Below are 16,683 nucleotides of genomic sequence, written 5' to 3' on the forward strand. Positions count from 1 at the left end.
GCTGGGGACTCAGGCGTGGCGGCCATCTTGGCCGGGGACTCAGGCATAATGTGAGCAGACTCTGAAATGGCGGCTATGTCGTGACGAGACTCTGGAAGAACAGTTGAGACGTGATGAGACTCTAGAAGGGTGGCCATTTTGCGAAGAGACTCTTGTGTGGCAGCCATCTTGCGATGAAGCTCTTGAATGGCGGCCATGCTGTGAATAATCTCTTGATGTGCCGGAATGACGTGAGCAAGCTCTGGCTTGGCAGACGTGACGTGAAGAGGACTTGGCGTAGCAGACATGAAAAATTGTCTTTCAGGAAGCTATCCTTAAAATCTACCTGATGATAAAGTCCACAAAAGTCCTCCACGTAATCCTCTATGGTCCGGTTACCTTGACGGAGGCGAACTAGGTGATCTGCTGGGTTCATTTTTTCGGTTGTGTATTCTGTAATGAATCAGTCCACTGAAGGCGAGCGTAGTGAAGAACCCAAGTGCAGTTTATTTACAGTGATCCAAACATCCAAACATAATCCAAACAGACGAAGACTAGAGACACAGAACAAGAAACATGAACAAGAAACACAACCCAAAACATCACATTACAGGTGGTGGTTGCCCAAAACAAACAGATTTTTTTCCCCTTTTTTTTTTTTTAAGAAGAAAGTTCGGGCACCAGACGGGAGTAAACGTCAAAATTTAAATTTAGATAAACCCAAATGAGCTCAAAAAGAAAGCCACCGGTTACATACGCAAATAATTAAACCTCGTTACACTTTTTAGTCAAAAGATAAGATATTAAATGCACAATAAAAATTAATAAGAATGCACAGTAACCAGGTTTTAGTTGTGGTTCCAATTATATTTTCACAAATACAAAGAAAAACAACAAAAATGTTCTGCACACTTTTCACTTTGTAACATCAAAAGGAGGGGGGGAAATAATAGTTGAGATCGCGAATATGATGCGGATCCACTCTATTTCCTTGTTCAAATCAGCAGTTTCAAGAGTCCAATTCTCAATGCAAAAGTGGAATGGTAGTGATGAAGCACAGCTTGGATGAGGCTGCTAGGCAGGTACACTCTGTAGTGGACTTGGCCATTTGACAGGTGGGTCTTGTGATATAGTTTGTCCTCCACAACTTCATATTTGTATTTCAAATCTCTGTTGTTGTTGTTGTTCTCTGCCAATGCTTTAAACACTTTTATAATCTCAGGTTCTTTGTGTTGTTCTTTCCAAATTGACACAACAGAGACTGGAAGCTCAACATCCTCTTTCAGGCTGGAGTACAAGCTGCAACAAGGTAAGCTGGAAATCCTAATCAAAGCATCAGGTGCTACATTGAGTTTGCCTTTTCGGTATTCAATGACGAAATCCAACCTTTGCAATCGTAGGGCCCATCTACTGAGACGGCTGGTGATTTTCGGGGAACTCAAGACCCACTGTAGCGCAAAATGGTCAGTGACTATGGTGAACATTTTGTGCTCCAGGTAATGCTGCCATTTCTCCAGTGCCCATATGACTGCTAGGCACTCTTTCTCTGTAGCAGAGTAGTTTGACTCAGCTTTGTTTAGGGTGCGGCTTGCGTATGCAATGATTTCCTCCAGTCCCTGAGCTTTCCGTTGTGTTAATACAGCACCGAGTCCGGTATCACTGGCATCGGTATACACAATGAAAGGAAGTTGGAGATTTGGATGGCCAAGAATAGGAGGTGAGGTGAGATGTGCCTTTAATTGCTCAAAAGCTTCCTGGCATTGGGGTGACCAGTGAAAAGGATGTCCCTTCTTTTTCAGTGCATTGATGGGTTCAGCGATCTTGGATAAATTTGGGACAAAGCGGTGATACCATCCAGCTAATCCAAGAAAATGCTGGACCTCTTTGATATTCCGCGGCACAGGGTAAGATCTGATGGCCTCAACTTTGGAAGAGTCTGCTGTGATGCCATTGGTACTGACAACATGTCCCAGGAATGCAATTTCTTTTGAACTTAACAGTGAGAGGCTTTGGTAAAAAATATTTGCGTGTGGTTCGGTCTTTTGGCGTTGAAGGCTGACATCAGGTACACTTGCATTGCCAGGTTGAAATGGATAATCTTCTTGTGGGGTGGACTTAAATTAATATTTACTGTTGCTTACATTGATTTGTAGGCCACTAAATAAGATGAAATCCAGTCCCAAAACTACAGCATAGGCTAGTGCTTTAGGGGAAAGGATAGCGACAGGTAAAGTGAAGGTTTTGTTGTGAATGTGAATTGGTAACTGCAGCCATCCTAAAGGCACCTCTGCTTCGCCATTAGCAAAATACAGTGGACCGAGAGACCAAGGTTGGAGGTTCTCTTGTGGAAAGAGATTTTTCCACAAACTCTCATGGATCATAGTGTAGCTGGCCCCCCGTGTCCACGATGGCTTTTCCCGACCACCCACCATTAGTCGCTTGACCTCCATACCTACGGGAATGAAATGATCGTTGACTGGTGAAAGAATGTTGCTGTTTTGCAAGTTGGTTTGAGGATGGGTTGACAAAGTGGACAACATCCAGGTGAGTGATGTCCCTTACATCTCCAACATTGCAGTTGGGGTTGATCAGTGGGTTTGATGTTTTTTTGAGTTACGTCCTGCTGTGATTTTCTGCTCATACACTTTTCATAGTGTAGTTGCTGCTCATGGTCCTTCTCTAGCCGATGTCCCAGCTTTACCAGTTCCTCCACGGTGCTCACAGGACTACGTATCTGGCTGGCGAGGTAAGGGTTTATATTTTTGAGAATCATTTTGACAATTTCTTTTTCAGTTAGACAAGGCTTCCATCTTTTGTAGATGGCACAATATGTAAAGGCAAAATCTCTGATGGATTATCGCTCTCCTCGATACCTTGTGCGGACCCTTTCAGCCAGCTCATCTTTGTAGTTTTCAGAGAGGAAGGCTGAGAGGAAAGTAGTTTCGAATTAATTTCATGTCGTTATGGAAGATCGGGCAACCTCCCACCAGTCACGTGCAGTGCCATGGAGTACGCTGCGGAAGGTTGCCAGGAGGTCCATCTCTGCAAGTGGGTGCAATGCCAAGAAGTCCTGACACCGTGTTAGATACAGCAGAGGATCGGCGTCATCCGACGGTCTTTCAAATGTGGGAAAGGTCAACTTTTAATGGTCACTTTTCCAAGCAGGATTAGGAGGACCCTCTGGGACATTTTCTAGTGGTGATGGGGGTGTGGTAAGTGTGGCACTGGGTGGTGGTTGTACCCCTTTACTTTGTTGATCAGCCACTTCTTTTCCTTGCCATTTGTCTTTCTCCATGTTTGTTTGAAGTTCGTTTACTTGTGTTGTTAGCTTGTCAACCTGAGTGATGCACTGATTACATTCAGTGGAGAGCTGCTCATTATCCTTTTGAAGGTTCTTTAGTGTAGCTCTGATGTTGCTCTGAAGTTCGACTTCAAAAAAAGTTCGGTTACACTTTATTTCGATAGTCCACTTTAGACATTCTATTAACTATAAGTAACTTTGTAACTACATGTCAACTAATTCTCATTAATTTGCAACTACATGTCTACTAACTCTCAGAGTAGACAGGGTAGGTTTAGGGTTACTAGAATAAGTTGACAAAGAAAGTGTTAGAAGATAGTCTTAAGTGTTAAGCAGACAGTCTACTAATACTCGACTAACTGCTAGTTGACATGTAGTTGCAAAGTTACTTACAGTTAATAGAATGTCAAAAGTGGACTATCGAAATAAAGTGTAACCGAAAGTTCGAATGAAATGGACTTCAGAAATCAAAGTAGACTCAATTTTTTTTGTAGCTCTTGTGACTAGTTGATCTGAATCTGCTGAATCCGCTTTTGTTGCAGTTAACGTGGTAAGAATTTGCTGTTGGTTAGCCTCCATTTTGGCAGTCAGGTCTACAAGTTGCTTTTCATGATGGGCTAAAAACAATGTAGCTGTTTTTTTCTCCTGGGTGAGTTCATTCACAGCTTTCTCCTGATGTTTCATAAAGTCAAACAGGTTGTCCCAGTTACCTTGAACTTGCGCAGTCAAATGGTGAATTTATTTTCCAGGAGTTGGGAGGTAACCAGGCAGGTGATGCTGTGACACTGAGGAAGGTGGTGTAGTTTCAGTGGATGTGCAAAGTTGCATAGGATACGGCTGGAATGAAGCAGTGTCACCTGGAGGTGTGGAGGCAAAGTGCACCCGAGACCTGGGATGGGGACTGCTGTACTGAGTTGGGGTGAATTGAAAGGTGGGAGCCTGGGGTGGAGGAATGGGTCTTGGTTGCACAGGTGGCCAGACTGGAGTTGCTATGTCTGGGGGTGGTTCAATTTCCACAGAGGTCGAAGGTGAAGGAGGGAGAGTGGCCATGTTTGTATGGTGTTGTTTGTCAATGTTGTTTGAATAATCAGTAAATGAGATGAGTGACTTGGAATGAGGTCTTTTTTTTAACAAAAAGTACAGAGTACAATTTCCACAGTCTCAATTTTAACAATTCTCAGTCTCAGTTTTTCCACACTTTTCCTTCACAATTTTTATTCACAATTTTTCCACAGTTGTGGTTTTTGTTTTTCACATTTTTTTTTTCCACACAGCACATTCGAAATGCATCATCAAGTACTCAGTCATTAGATATGCAAACAATTCATGTTCAAGTGATAAATGTTCAAGTTCATGTCCCTGTTCGGGTGCCACTCTGTAACGGTGGTGGTTGCCCAAAACAAACAGATTGCCAGATGGGAGTAACTCCGTCAAAATTTGAATTTAGATAAACCTAAATGAGCTCAAAAAGAAAGCCACAGGTTACATACACAAATAATTAAACCTCTTTACACTTTTTAGTCAAAAGATATTAAATGCACAATAAAAATGAATAAGAATGCACAGTAACCAGGTTTTAGTTGTGGTTCCAATTATATTTTCACAAATACAAAGAAAAACAACAAAAACATCAAAAGGAGGGGAACAAGTAATAGTTGCGATCGCGAATATGATGTGGATCCACTCTATTTCCTTGTTCAAATCAGCAGTTTCAAGAGTCCAATTCTCAATGAAAAATTATTTCAAAGAAAACAATAAAGGGAAAAATGTAAACAAAATTAATTCAGCAACTTCTCACTGTCTTAAGAAAAATTTATAAAATAAAGAGAAAAGATGTATATACTCACACGCCAAATGGCGATAGATGTGAATGAGGGCGTGTGGCAAAAGTATTGGTGAGGGTTTGGGGTGTGTGCGTGAGTCAGTCAAGCCATCCAGCTGAACCGCTACTCTTGGCAACTGCGGAAGACAGTTTTGGGTGGCGAATCGGAGTTGGATATTTCCGGGAAAACAGGTACCCGGACTAACACATACTTCTGCGACTTCTGAAGTTACACACGCTCTGCACTGTTGTCCATAGCTCGGAGAATACATTCTTCGGAACACTGCGGCAACCGCACCAGCATACTACACAGCGTGCGCCCTGCGGATGAAGCTCCGTATTTGTCCATACCAGTGCTCGCATTCACCGTCTTCACCTTCCACGCTCCACCTTCCCGCCTTTTCCCACACCTTCTGTGCATTTTTACAAAGGTATTTAGAGGATTACCTCACTTCCTTCTGAGTTGTGTTCACATTTCTATTGGCTGGTGGCAACACAGGGACGACTCGTTTATTTTATACAAAGGTATTAGTCAGTGTTACTTTAGCATTATTGTTACTGTGGCAGAAAACAAAACCTACGAGTATAAACGAGTCGTCCCTGTGTATAAAATAAAAATATAGTTTTAGTTTTTTGGTTGTTATGTGTGAATAAAGACTATTTAGTTGTTTCAGTTTGTTATTTGCCTAATAAATGGCAATACAGTTTTTAGTTTTAAATGAGTTTTTGACAGATTCCTTAAATATATTTTTAAAACATTTTCTTAAACATATTTGTTTTCTCTCTTTATTATGACAGGTGATCTAATTAATTTGTTAAGCATTGTATATATCAGAACACCTTAGCAATGCTTTGGCAACCTCTTTTGCCGAATTTCTTCTGTGCAAATGCTGCTTGTGTTTTCATCAGCAATACAACACTGACATTTCCTGGAGTGTTTCCAGACTCGCACATCTACTGCGATGTGTTCGTCTTTGCTGGAGTGTGTGTATGTGGCACACACATGCTGCAGCCTCTGGGCGTTTCTGCTGCGTCTCCTGCTACAAATAACTCCTTGATCTCTGTAGACGCTGTTCAAAGGCCCACACTGTGAAGAGCTGTTTCTGTTAGGTTTCATTCATTCCAGCATGGATTTATTCAGCGGCGCTCTGTGCGATTCTGTGCGAGAGAGCAGGAGCGGCTGTTATGCATGAACCTCACCGAGGGCTTGTTTGCCCTCCACTCCACTGGTGTTTAGGGGAAAACTAAGTAAGACACATAGAGCAGCTTATCTGTGGGACACACACACACACACACACTTCTAATAGGGTGTAGCAAAGTTCGTAGTCACGGGAAGAAGGAGACGAGAACCGGCGAACATTTAAATAATTTAATAAAATAAACAAACACAAAATAAAAACATTTATACATTAAAATGTCTTTAGACATTCTGTTCAGTTCTTTGTAATTATTATAATTTACTCTTTTTTGTTTGCACTGTATCACAGTTAAAATGACAGCAGTAGACAGACAAATTTACACTAACTGTAAAATTTGACATTTCTGTTTATGGCGTGGTGAATAGCAGAATTTAACTACAAAAAATATGTAAAATTAATGACTTTTAAATATAATTTATTGCGTGCTTAATTCTGCTGAAAAAAGGTCTGTTTAGGTATAAATCTGATGTCCTTTATCAGACAGAACATTGTGTTTAGTGCATATTGAGATGTAATTCAAAGCAATTACTATCTAAAATAAACTCGGAGAACAGAAACATCTGACTTAAAGCTGTTTGCTGAACTTCCTGTCTGTCTGTCTGTCTATCTGTCTGTTCAGTCCAGCCTCACATCACTCAGCTGAGGAATGTGACAGCGGTGGAGGGAAATGCTGCTATGATATCCTGTACAGCTGAGGGAGAACCACTGCCCGAGATCTCATGGAGGAGAGCCAGTGATGGACAGACGTTCACAGATGGAGATAAGGTGAATAACACACAGCTCTGATACAAATAACCCAAAAACTGAAGATCACTATTATCATTCACTCAGCTTTGGAACAACATGAGAGTGAGTAAATAATGACAGAGTTTTCATTTTTAGCTGAACTCTTCCTTTAAAGGGGTAGTTCACCCAAATCTGAAAATTTGCTGTTAATTTACTTACAATCAGGCCATCCAAGATGTAGGCGACTTTTTTCTTCAACAGAATAGTAAAGAAGATTTTTAGCTGAACCAATGATCTGGTGATTCATAAAATGCAAATCAATGGCTACCGTCACTTTGCAAGTCAAAAAAGCAATACAAAATTAATACCCGCGGCTCCTGACAATATACTGAAGTGAAAAGATCAGTCTGTGCAAGAAACTGAACATTATTCTTTTGAACCGGATCTTTTTAGTGAACAAGATAAACCAGTTCACCAAATGGGACTGAACCGTCTAAATTAAAACAATTCTTCACTTGAACAGCACAGATCTACAGGTAACTCAATCAAAACTCACTTTCGGACATCCGACAGGCACTCCGACTCAAAATGAGCCAATATGTGGGCGCATATGATCATATGATGAATGAACTCATTTAATGAATTCAAACAGTTCAGACTCGGACTGAAGAACTGATGAGCTGATGAAATGAAAGTTTTTGTGGTTTCTCGTGGTGTATGTAAAAAGATGAGCTGATGAGGAATAGCTTATTCACTTTATATACTTTAGACATTTTTGGGTACTTTAATATATAGCATATGCATATAGCACAACATCATTGTGTGATGATGTAAACGAACTGGTCAATCAGTTATTTGAACCAGTGTCTTTGAAACAGACTGTCCATAAGAACCTGTTTGCAGAAAATAATCAGACTCCCCCGTTTGCCTGAAGCTATGGATTACAGGTAATAATGTTGTAAATAATGTTTAGTTCAAATGTTTAATTCGCTTCATAAGATCTCAATATATCGCCAGGAGAATAATTATGTGTTTTATTCGGGTTTTTTGACACTCAAAATGCCGGTAGCCATTGACTTGCATTTTATGCATCACCAAGGACCAAGATTTCAGCTAAACATCTTCTCTACTGTTCTGAAGAAAAAAAGTCATCTACTTCTTGGATGGCCTGATGGTGAGAAAATTAACAGCAAATTTTCATTTTGGGCTGAATTATGCCTTTAAAAGGACATTTTGCTAAAAACGAAAACTCTGTCATTATTTACTCACTCTCATGTTGTTCCAAACCTAAGTGCAGTATTGTGCAGTACAGTAATTGTGTAGCTCTTCCTGTTTCATAATCATTAGCACAAACAGCATTTCTAATGATTTCATCATCACAGGACACATGACAGCTCCTCAAAGTCATGCTTAGAATTGTGTATATAATCACTCATGTTTAGTCGTCTGTTTTGGCCACGCCTCCTGTTTCCATTCATTTCCCTCTAGCAGAACAGCATCCTGTAATTGTGCTTGATGATGGACACACACTGTTCAGCAGAAGTCTGATACGCATGAGAACAGCATTGAGTTGTCTTGATGAATCAAATGTGCAGAATTAAATGCCTCCAGAATAGCCATCTGTCAATCAGTCTGTCTGTCCGTCTATCTGTTTATCTATCTACAGTATATCTGTCTGTCTGTCAATTTGCTCCTCTTTTCTCTCTCAGTGTGCTGTGGCTCTGTCGTCTCACAGAGATCTCAGTAGCATATCAAACAGTCAGGAAGCATCTACCCAAGGCGAGATGGTGTCACACACACACACATACACACACACACACACACACACACACACACAGATAGATAGAGACAGTGTGTGTCTGCAGTTTCTATTCATCACTGCTCTGTTTCTGGTATCTGCTTACAGGCCAGTTCTCCGATATAATTTGTATTTGGAGGTCATAACACCACAGAATGAGAAATATGATTCTGGCAACTGCTATTATTAGTTGTTTATTACGTAGATCTGTTCAGTCGGAAAGGTGGATACATTGCTGTTTTTTCTGCAGGGATGTTTGTTATGGATTCTACAGTTTATATTCATGTGCTTGTGTTCACACACACATTTGGTTGTATATTTGTGAATATGTGTTTTTGAATAAAAAATATGTGCTGTGCTGTTTACTAATTTAGTCATCACTTTTAGTAGTGCTGATAGCAAACACTTACTGTACAACATCCTAGCAACCGCAGAACAGTGTATCAATACCCACTCATAACACCCCAGTAACCATATAGTTATCCCCTTGAAGACATTTAGAACAACCTAGCAACCAACTATCAACACCTTAGCAACTATTCTGAACACCATAGTAACCATTTAGATATCCCCTTGCTGACACCTACAGTAGAACACCCTAGCAACTGCATAGCAACACACACATAGCAACACAATGAAGTCTACTCATAACACCCTAGCAACCGCATAGCAATGTTCTTGTAACTACCCACAACACACAGGCAAACTCCACTCATATTTCTTCAGTAATCGTGTTTTCATGTGTGTACACACGTGAATGTATTTGCGTCATGTTCTCCAGTCGCAGGTGCGTCAGTTCTCACTGTCTGTGTAAACATTAATCGCATACATTAGTGTGAAGGAAGGAAAACCTTCGGGTCATCTGCTAGCCTACAAAAATGGCCCCTGTCAAATAAAACACAGCCGCTGGAGGACTGTCAGGCGGTTAAGCTTGCACTGCACTCTAGACTCAGAGACATCAAGCGGAGGGTGGACACATATCGATTTTTCAGGGAAGGCGAAGAACACTGATCATTAAAGTGGGCGTTGGGGGACGGGCTCCATCTAATCCCCTTATATTCAAAGTTCCCTATCTCACCACGAGCACAGATAGCGTGACCACATTACAGTCAGAAAGTGCTGCACCACAGACATCTATTCTCTTTGTAGCTCGTTTGCTCTTGCGTAACAATGTATAACCTACTCAGTTTGCTATTTTTCTCGGATTGCTAATATGATTCTGTTTGGGTTAAAAAAAAAAAAAAAACATTATTGATACTTGAAATTAAATAAACAAATATAATAAAATTTTTTTTCCAGCTAGTTGCCAAGGCAATATTTCTCATTTTCATTCAGTTTAACCTGATGTACTAAACTAACTAAAGCAGTGATTTTTTTTTTTTTTAAATGCAGGGATGTTTGTGAGAGATTCTGTAGTTTATATTAATTTGCTTGTGTTCACATGCACCTTTGGCTGTGTGTTTGTGTAAATTGTGTATTGTTTATACTCAGAACACCTTAGTAACTATATAGCAATGCTTTAGCAAACACCTTGAACAACCGCATATCATCACTCTAAAATCACTCATACTGTACACCCTAGCAACTACTCAGAACACCTTAGTAACCATACTGTATGCCCTGGCAAACTCTTAAAACACCCTAGCAACCACATAGTAACACTCTGGCAACTAATTGGAACACTCTAGTAACCATATAGATGTGCCCTGCAAACACCTAGTAAATTGTAATAGTAAATCACAGTGGATTGTGTTTGTCTGTATGTGGGTGTCAGTGGCTAATGTGGATTGTTGTGCTTGTGTTGGTTTAGAGTCAGGACGGCCGTGTGGAAGTGCGAGGACGCCAAGGAAAATCCATGCTGACTATCAGCAGGGTTCGACTGTCAGACTGGGGCCGATTCGACTGTGAAGCTCTCAGCAGAATCGGAGGCCATCAGAAGAGCATGTTCCTGGATATCGAGTGTAAGATGTCCAAAAAAGTCACATGCACACATTTGCACCAAGGTTGCAACTAAAAATATACTTTAGTATCCTTTTACAGTTTGTCTGTGGTCTTTCCAGTGCGTCTTGTTCTCTGCTGACCGTGATAATTATTTTACACCACAATTTTTCTTTATTAGCCTAAAAAAAAAAGCCTTCAGTGGCAGGGCCATAGCTGGGGTTTGCGGGGCCCCGATGCAGGTTGTACCCGTGGGCCCTCTTTGAAATTGTGTAAATAGCACAAATAACTAAATAGAACAAAGACAAAGTCGTTTTTTCAGGTTTGTAGTTGTTCAGGTAGAGAAACTGAAAAATCGAATCTAAAATAGCATTGCATAGTCTTCACTGTATTAAATAGAGGTTAATTATTGTTGAAACTACTAAGTAATTCAGTCAAGAGCAGTGAGTGATTTTCTCTCTTTTTTTTTTTTCTTTGGGATTAACATTAAGGACACCAACAGCAGCTAGTAAATTAGGCACAGTCCCTTTAAGGCACAGTGCAAGGATCCAATATAATGATATACATCTGGGCCCGTATTTATCAAGCTTCTTAAAGTGCCATTTTAGTCTTAAGTGTTGATAATTCATTAAATTTACTCCTACTTTCAAACTTAAGTATAAAAGCAAGTTATCATATTTCTTAAAGGGGTCATATGATGCGATTTCAATTTTTCCTTTCTCTTTGGAGTGTTACAAGCTCTTGGGGCATAAAGCAGATCTGTAAAGTTGCAAAGACTAAACGAGTATTATATGCTCTTTAAAAACACTCCTGTTATAATCAGTGACGCTACCTACACTGTATTATGAATAAATACAGTCTATGATAAATCTTTTACCCCTTATTTACACTGCACACGTCTGGGTTGTGTTACGGCTCCGACACGGCCACCGGCTACTAAGTTGATCCCGGCTATTAAGTTTGTGATTACAATTCATTTCCTTACCATAACGTATTCTCTTGAAAATTCTTTATTGTCAAATGTGTGTTGAATGTAAACTCCTATTAGAAATTTAACCATTCAACGTGAATTTATCTGATAATATTCTTAAATAAGGAAATCTATTCAGAGATTGGTCCATGCATGTTTCGTCATCCAAAATCCCGTTTGTGGCACAACAAAGTGTCATGAATCAACTCTAAGACTGACACTTAAGATTTAGTCCTACACATCGCTTAAATTACAACTGAGATACTTGATAACTAACTTTGAATCGCAGCTTTGAGCCAAGAAGTTTTTTACACTTAAAGGCAGGGTATGTGATTTTTCAAAAACGCTTTAGAAAACTGATTCGGGCCGAATCGCAAAACAAACTTGTAGCCAATCAGCAATAAGGGGCGTGGGACGGACATTAGCCGAGCGACAGAAAGATAGAGATGGTATACATATCATTTATATAATTTAGTTATATCATTTCATATACATAATTTGATTTAATAATAACCCAATTTGAAGCAAACAGAATGTTCTGTTCTGACTAGCTTTGTGGAATTATACTACATGCCTGAACGAAGCAAACAGCAGAAGCTCTGAATGAGACGCATATTCACTCTCTGACAGCAAGAGGCGCTTCAGGAACACCACATGCTGTGTTTCCTTGGTTACCGCTGTAAACAAAGCAGCACTGCGCTGACTTAAGACATAACTACCAGTTGTTTTGAAGATTCTTACCAAGACGGAAGATGGAAAACTCAATTTGGTGTTCGCTGTCTGAGGCTCTCTGTATGCGTACCGAAAACAGCATGCAAGTACTCCGTTCATTCGCGTCTTCTTGTGCTTGAATGCTTTACAATCTCTTCAATGTTTAAATTGGCAAAGCTTAAAAACACATGATAAGCTTTGATGATGACATGCAGCAGTGGCCCATCAGCTGTCCTGAGCATCTTTCATACTGGCCTCGGGCAGTCGGTTGAAATTGCCGGGGGGGCACTTTAATTATCACCACCTTTTTCCCCACTGGCGACAGTCCTGCTCAGTGGGGCTAATTATGAAAGGAATTCTTCCCAAATTATTAATTTCCAGGTCTGTCTTCTGAAATACCAACACATTGTTGAGGTCACTTGTTTTTTGCATTTTGTTTTTATTGCCTTGAATTTTTTGGTCTGCATTTCATTCATTAGGACATTTCAGCATTGGACATGTATGTCAATGCAGCAAATGCGGCCACAGCATCACAATTGGGAAAATGCAATGAAATGCTAATAAAGGTCCTCGTGTCTCTGAATGCATTCTGCTGACCTTGACATCAGTGCGCAGAGGGACCATCTTCATGTCATATGCTTAGTGTGGAGGATCACGCTAGCTTGTGAAAAAGAACGTTGTGAATGAGCATGGCAGGAGGCAGCCGAGCATTACCAGGCGCTAATGAACTTATTTATTCAGTATAATCACTCGTCTCTGTGCTGCTCCTCAGATGTGAGGGGTGGCCCTATATCAATCTCTGTAATGGAAGCCTTCTAGCCAGTTAAAACTGGAATATTACCGCATGAATGCAGATGCTCTCTGTGTTTAAAACTGAAGCTCTTTGAAGTTTTAGCTCTGTGAAAAAGGCAGTCTCGCGTCTGTTTACTGTAGACACGTCTGCCACATAATTGAGTGAGATTGAAACGTCTTTCTTTGTTGCAATCAATATTACTCTTCTCTGAAGGCCTTTTTAGATGATTCAAATCATCACTCCCCAGAGCATTAAACATACATGGCAAGAAATTCAAGCTACAGCGTTGCATGTCCAGGGTGGTGTTATTTTATATCTTACAGTTTTCATTAATATGTTGAATTTGTTTTTATTTTTCAATGTTCTATTTTTATTTCAATTTAGGTAACATTTTAATAACACCAGTGAAGTAATTTAGTTGTGTGTTTTTGCCATTTTTATTAGGTTTTTTTATGTCTATATAGTTTATATTACTTTTTATTTAAGTTTTAGTTTCAGTTGTATTAACATTTCAAGAAATTCAAGCGACAGTCGCATGTACTAAAGGCCGCTGTTATTTTAGTATCATTTTAGTATAATTTTACATTTGCATTTACATTTATCCTTTTAGCAAACACTTTTATCCAAAGCAAATTAATTGAGCAATACAACAAGCAAATACAGCATTACTTTTATAGTTTTAATAATATTTTGTATTCATATTTAGAATTTTAATTTTGTATGATTTTTTTAGCTTTCATTTTTATATTTTCAATTTTTGTTTTAATTTTAGGTCAATTTTTAGTAATTTGTGGTTTTATATGGTTTTTGTTTCAGTTAACTATAATAACCCTGGTTATTGTGCTTGTGTTGAAGCCCTGATGAAAGACATTTGAAAGGGCCTTTATTTTTACTTGCATAACAAGTTTCTAATTGCTGATTTTATATGGTTTCGAGCTGGTCTACACTGAAAAAAAAATGGAGTAGGATTTACTTGGAAAAAAAAAAAAAAAAACCTCAGGAAACTTCACTCAGAAATTTCTAGTTAATTTCACAAAGAAATAGCATAACATTGAAATAAATGTGACTTTTTAAAGTAGAAAGACTGATATATTATTTTCTTGTAAAATGTACTCCAGTAATCTTTGTTTTGATTGGTTTTATTTTACTGTTTTAAAAGTCTTTACAGTGTTGATGGTCGATCATCTGGACTTCTGGCTGGTATAGATGACCTTGGACCTTCTAACATGGCCCAAAAATCTGTTTTTCCAGTTTAATTTTGCTCATTCTGTTTCTCTTTTATTAGATGCGCCAAAGTTCCAGACCAATCAAACCATCTTCTACTCATGGGAGGGAAACCCAGTGAACATCAGCTGCGACGTGAAGTCCAACCCTCCAGCGACCATGCTGTGGAGACGAGACCGGTTTACCATCTCTAGTCAAGGGACCAGCAACATCCGCATTCACACCACAGAGGGCCGATCGCTTCTAGAGGTTCAGCAACTTTACAATAATGCACTTTTAGTAGTTTATTACATTGCACATTAGGTATATTTGTTTTTCATTTTAGTTAGAGTTTTATTTATTTCTTTATTCATTAATTTATTTTTAATTGTGCATGATCTTTCTGGTGAAGCAGGTTGACCAGGGAAATATTTCTGGTTAAACTAATGAATAAACAACAGCATCCAAAACAAAAGGTGCTGGTTAACAGTTATGTTCCTTTTGTTGAACCCAGTGAAAATGTATTTAACTTACACATTAACTGCTACTGTATCTAGTTGCACATGGTTTTACTGCTAAAAAGTACCTTGCAATATTCTTGCACTCATTTTCTCATTCTCCTGACCTTTGGGTTTGTTTTTATCCACAGGTCACTCCAGTGTCTGACAGGGATTTCGGACGCTACAACTGCACAGCCAGAAACAACATTGGCGCTCGATATCAAGAGTTTATATTAGCACAGGCAGGTATGTGTTTACCAATAACACTAAACTTCCCTTTAAAAGTCCAGCATGAGATTAAAATACACATTTTCAATTTTTAAACCTGGTCTTTTTAAAGATATTTACAGTTTTGTTTGAATAACTTAGTTGGCAGTAAAACATAATAACATAATATTTTGGTTGAAAGTTAGGTAGAGTAGTAGAACGTTGTAGTTCCATATATTGGGTTAATTGGTATGTCCTGTACGTGACCTCCCTTGTCCCGTTTATTGACTGCTATGCTGATCTAACCACTGACTGATGCAACAGCAGCAGTGCTGATCACGACACTTGAGAATGATCACCGTCACCTGTCATCATCCAATCACATCCACTCCCTCATGCAGAATATGTAGAGGAAGGCTGCGTAATCCTCTGCCGGCTGGTCAATCCCGCATTACAGTAAGCAGTGGTCGCACTAATGCCAGATCCCTTCACCGTCCGTGTTTTGACTTCAGCAAATCAGTTTTGGCGAATGCAAACAATGTTATTGTTCATGAGTCCAACATCCAGCCGCGCAAGAAAACATCAAGTCTACCTGAGGTCAATAAGGGAAGTCGTCTTTCACTATTGTAATGTTGTTAAATAGAGAAAAACATTTTACATTTAAGTAACTTCTAGCAGATTTTTAACCTTGGACCTTATTCTTGAAACGAAATGACCAATAAAAATAATGTAGGCCATATCAAATCTATAAGTTGTCTTTAATTGAAAAATATGAATTTTCATTTATGCACATGTGCTCATATGTTGTGCTCATAAGTTTACACACCCCTTGAAGAATATCTAAAATGTTAAAGGGGTCATAGGATGCCCATTTTCCACAAGTTGATATGATTCTTTAGGGTCTTAATGAAAAGGCTGTAACATAGTTTGGTTAAAATGTCTCAATGGTAGTGTAAAAAACACGTTTTGTAGCATTTTCCTTTAAATGCTAATGAGCTCTGCTGACCCCGCCCCTCTCTTCCGAGCTGCTCTCAGAGAGACTGTTTACTTTAGCCGCATTCATCATGAAACTTGCTAATGAGCACATTATTAGGAAAGGCAATTTGCAAAGATTCATTACAAAACATTATACTCCTTCTGTAGATGAGGCTGGATCATGAATGATTTGCGCGAACATAGACACTAGAGCCCGACCGATATGGGTTTTTTGGGGCTGATACCGATACCGATATTAGGGAGTAAAAAAAGGCCGATATCGATATATCGGCCGATATTCTTTATGTATATTATAGTACCATACCAGTCGAAAGTTTGGACACTTTGCCATTCGCAGGGTGTCCGTGGGTCCTTAAAAAGTCTTAAAATGTCTTAAATAACATTTTCCTAATATAAGGCCTTAAAAAGTCTTAAAATGTCTTAAATTCGGATTCGATGGGTCTTAAATATTTTTGGTCTTATTACCGCTAAAATATCTTCAGTCTGACGGACCTAATGACTGTTTACAATCATTGGACAGACCGAAGATTTTTTCTTCCC

At 39.3% G+C, this 16,683-nt stretch overlaps 1 protein-coding gene across 3 annotated transcripts in view; it reads left to right on the plus strand.

The window, feature by feature from the left end:
• Positions 1-16,683, plus strand: part of LOC107721821 (neural cell adhesion molecule 2-like) — a 407,305-nt gene that overhangs the window by 349,312 nt on the left and 41,310 nt on the right. For all 3 annotated transcript variants that reach the window (XM_016529987.1, XM_016529989.1, XM_016529988.1), the window contains exons 8-11: positions 6,921-7,066; positions 10,636-10,786; positions 14,523-14,710; positions 15,090-15,186. In XM_016529987.1, the coding sequence (XP_016385473.1) occupies positions 6,921-7,066; positions 10,636-10,786; positions 14,523-14,710; positions 15,090-15,186 (582 nt within the window). The remainder of the gene's footprint in view (positions 1-6,920; positions 7,067-10,635; positions 10,787-14,522; positions 14,711-15,089; positions 15,187-16,683) is intronic.

The sequence above is a fragment of the Sinocyclocheilus rhinocerous genome, unplaced genomic scaffold (assembly GCF_001515625.1).
Source record: "Sinocyclocheilus rhinocerous isolate Xijiao unplaced genomic scaffold, SAMN03320098_v1.1 scaffold1265, whole genome shotgun sequence".
Taxonomy (NCBI): domain Eukaryota; kingdom Metazoa; phylum Chordata; class Actinopteri; order Cypriniformes; family Cyprinidae; genus Sinocyclocheilus; species Sinocyclocheilus rhinocerous.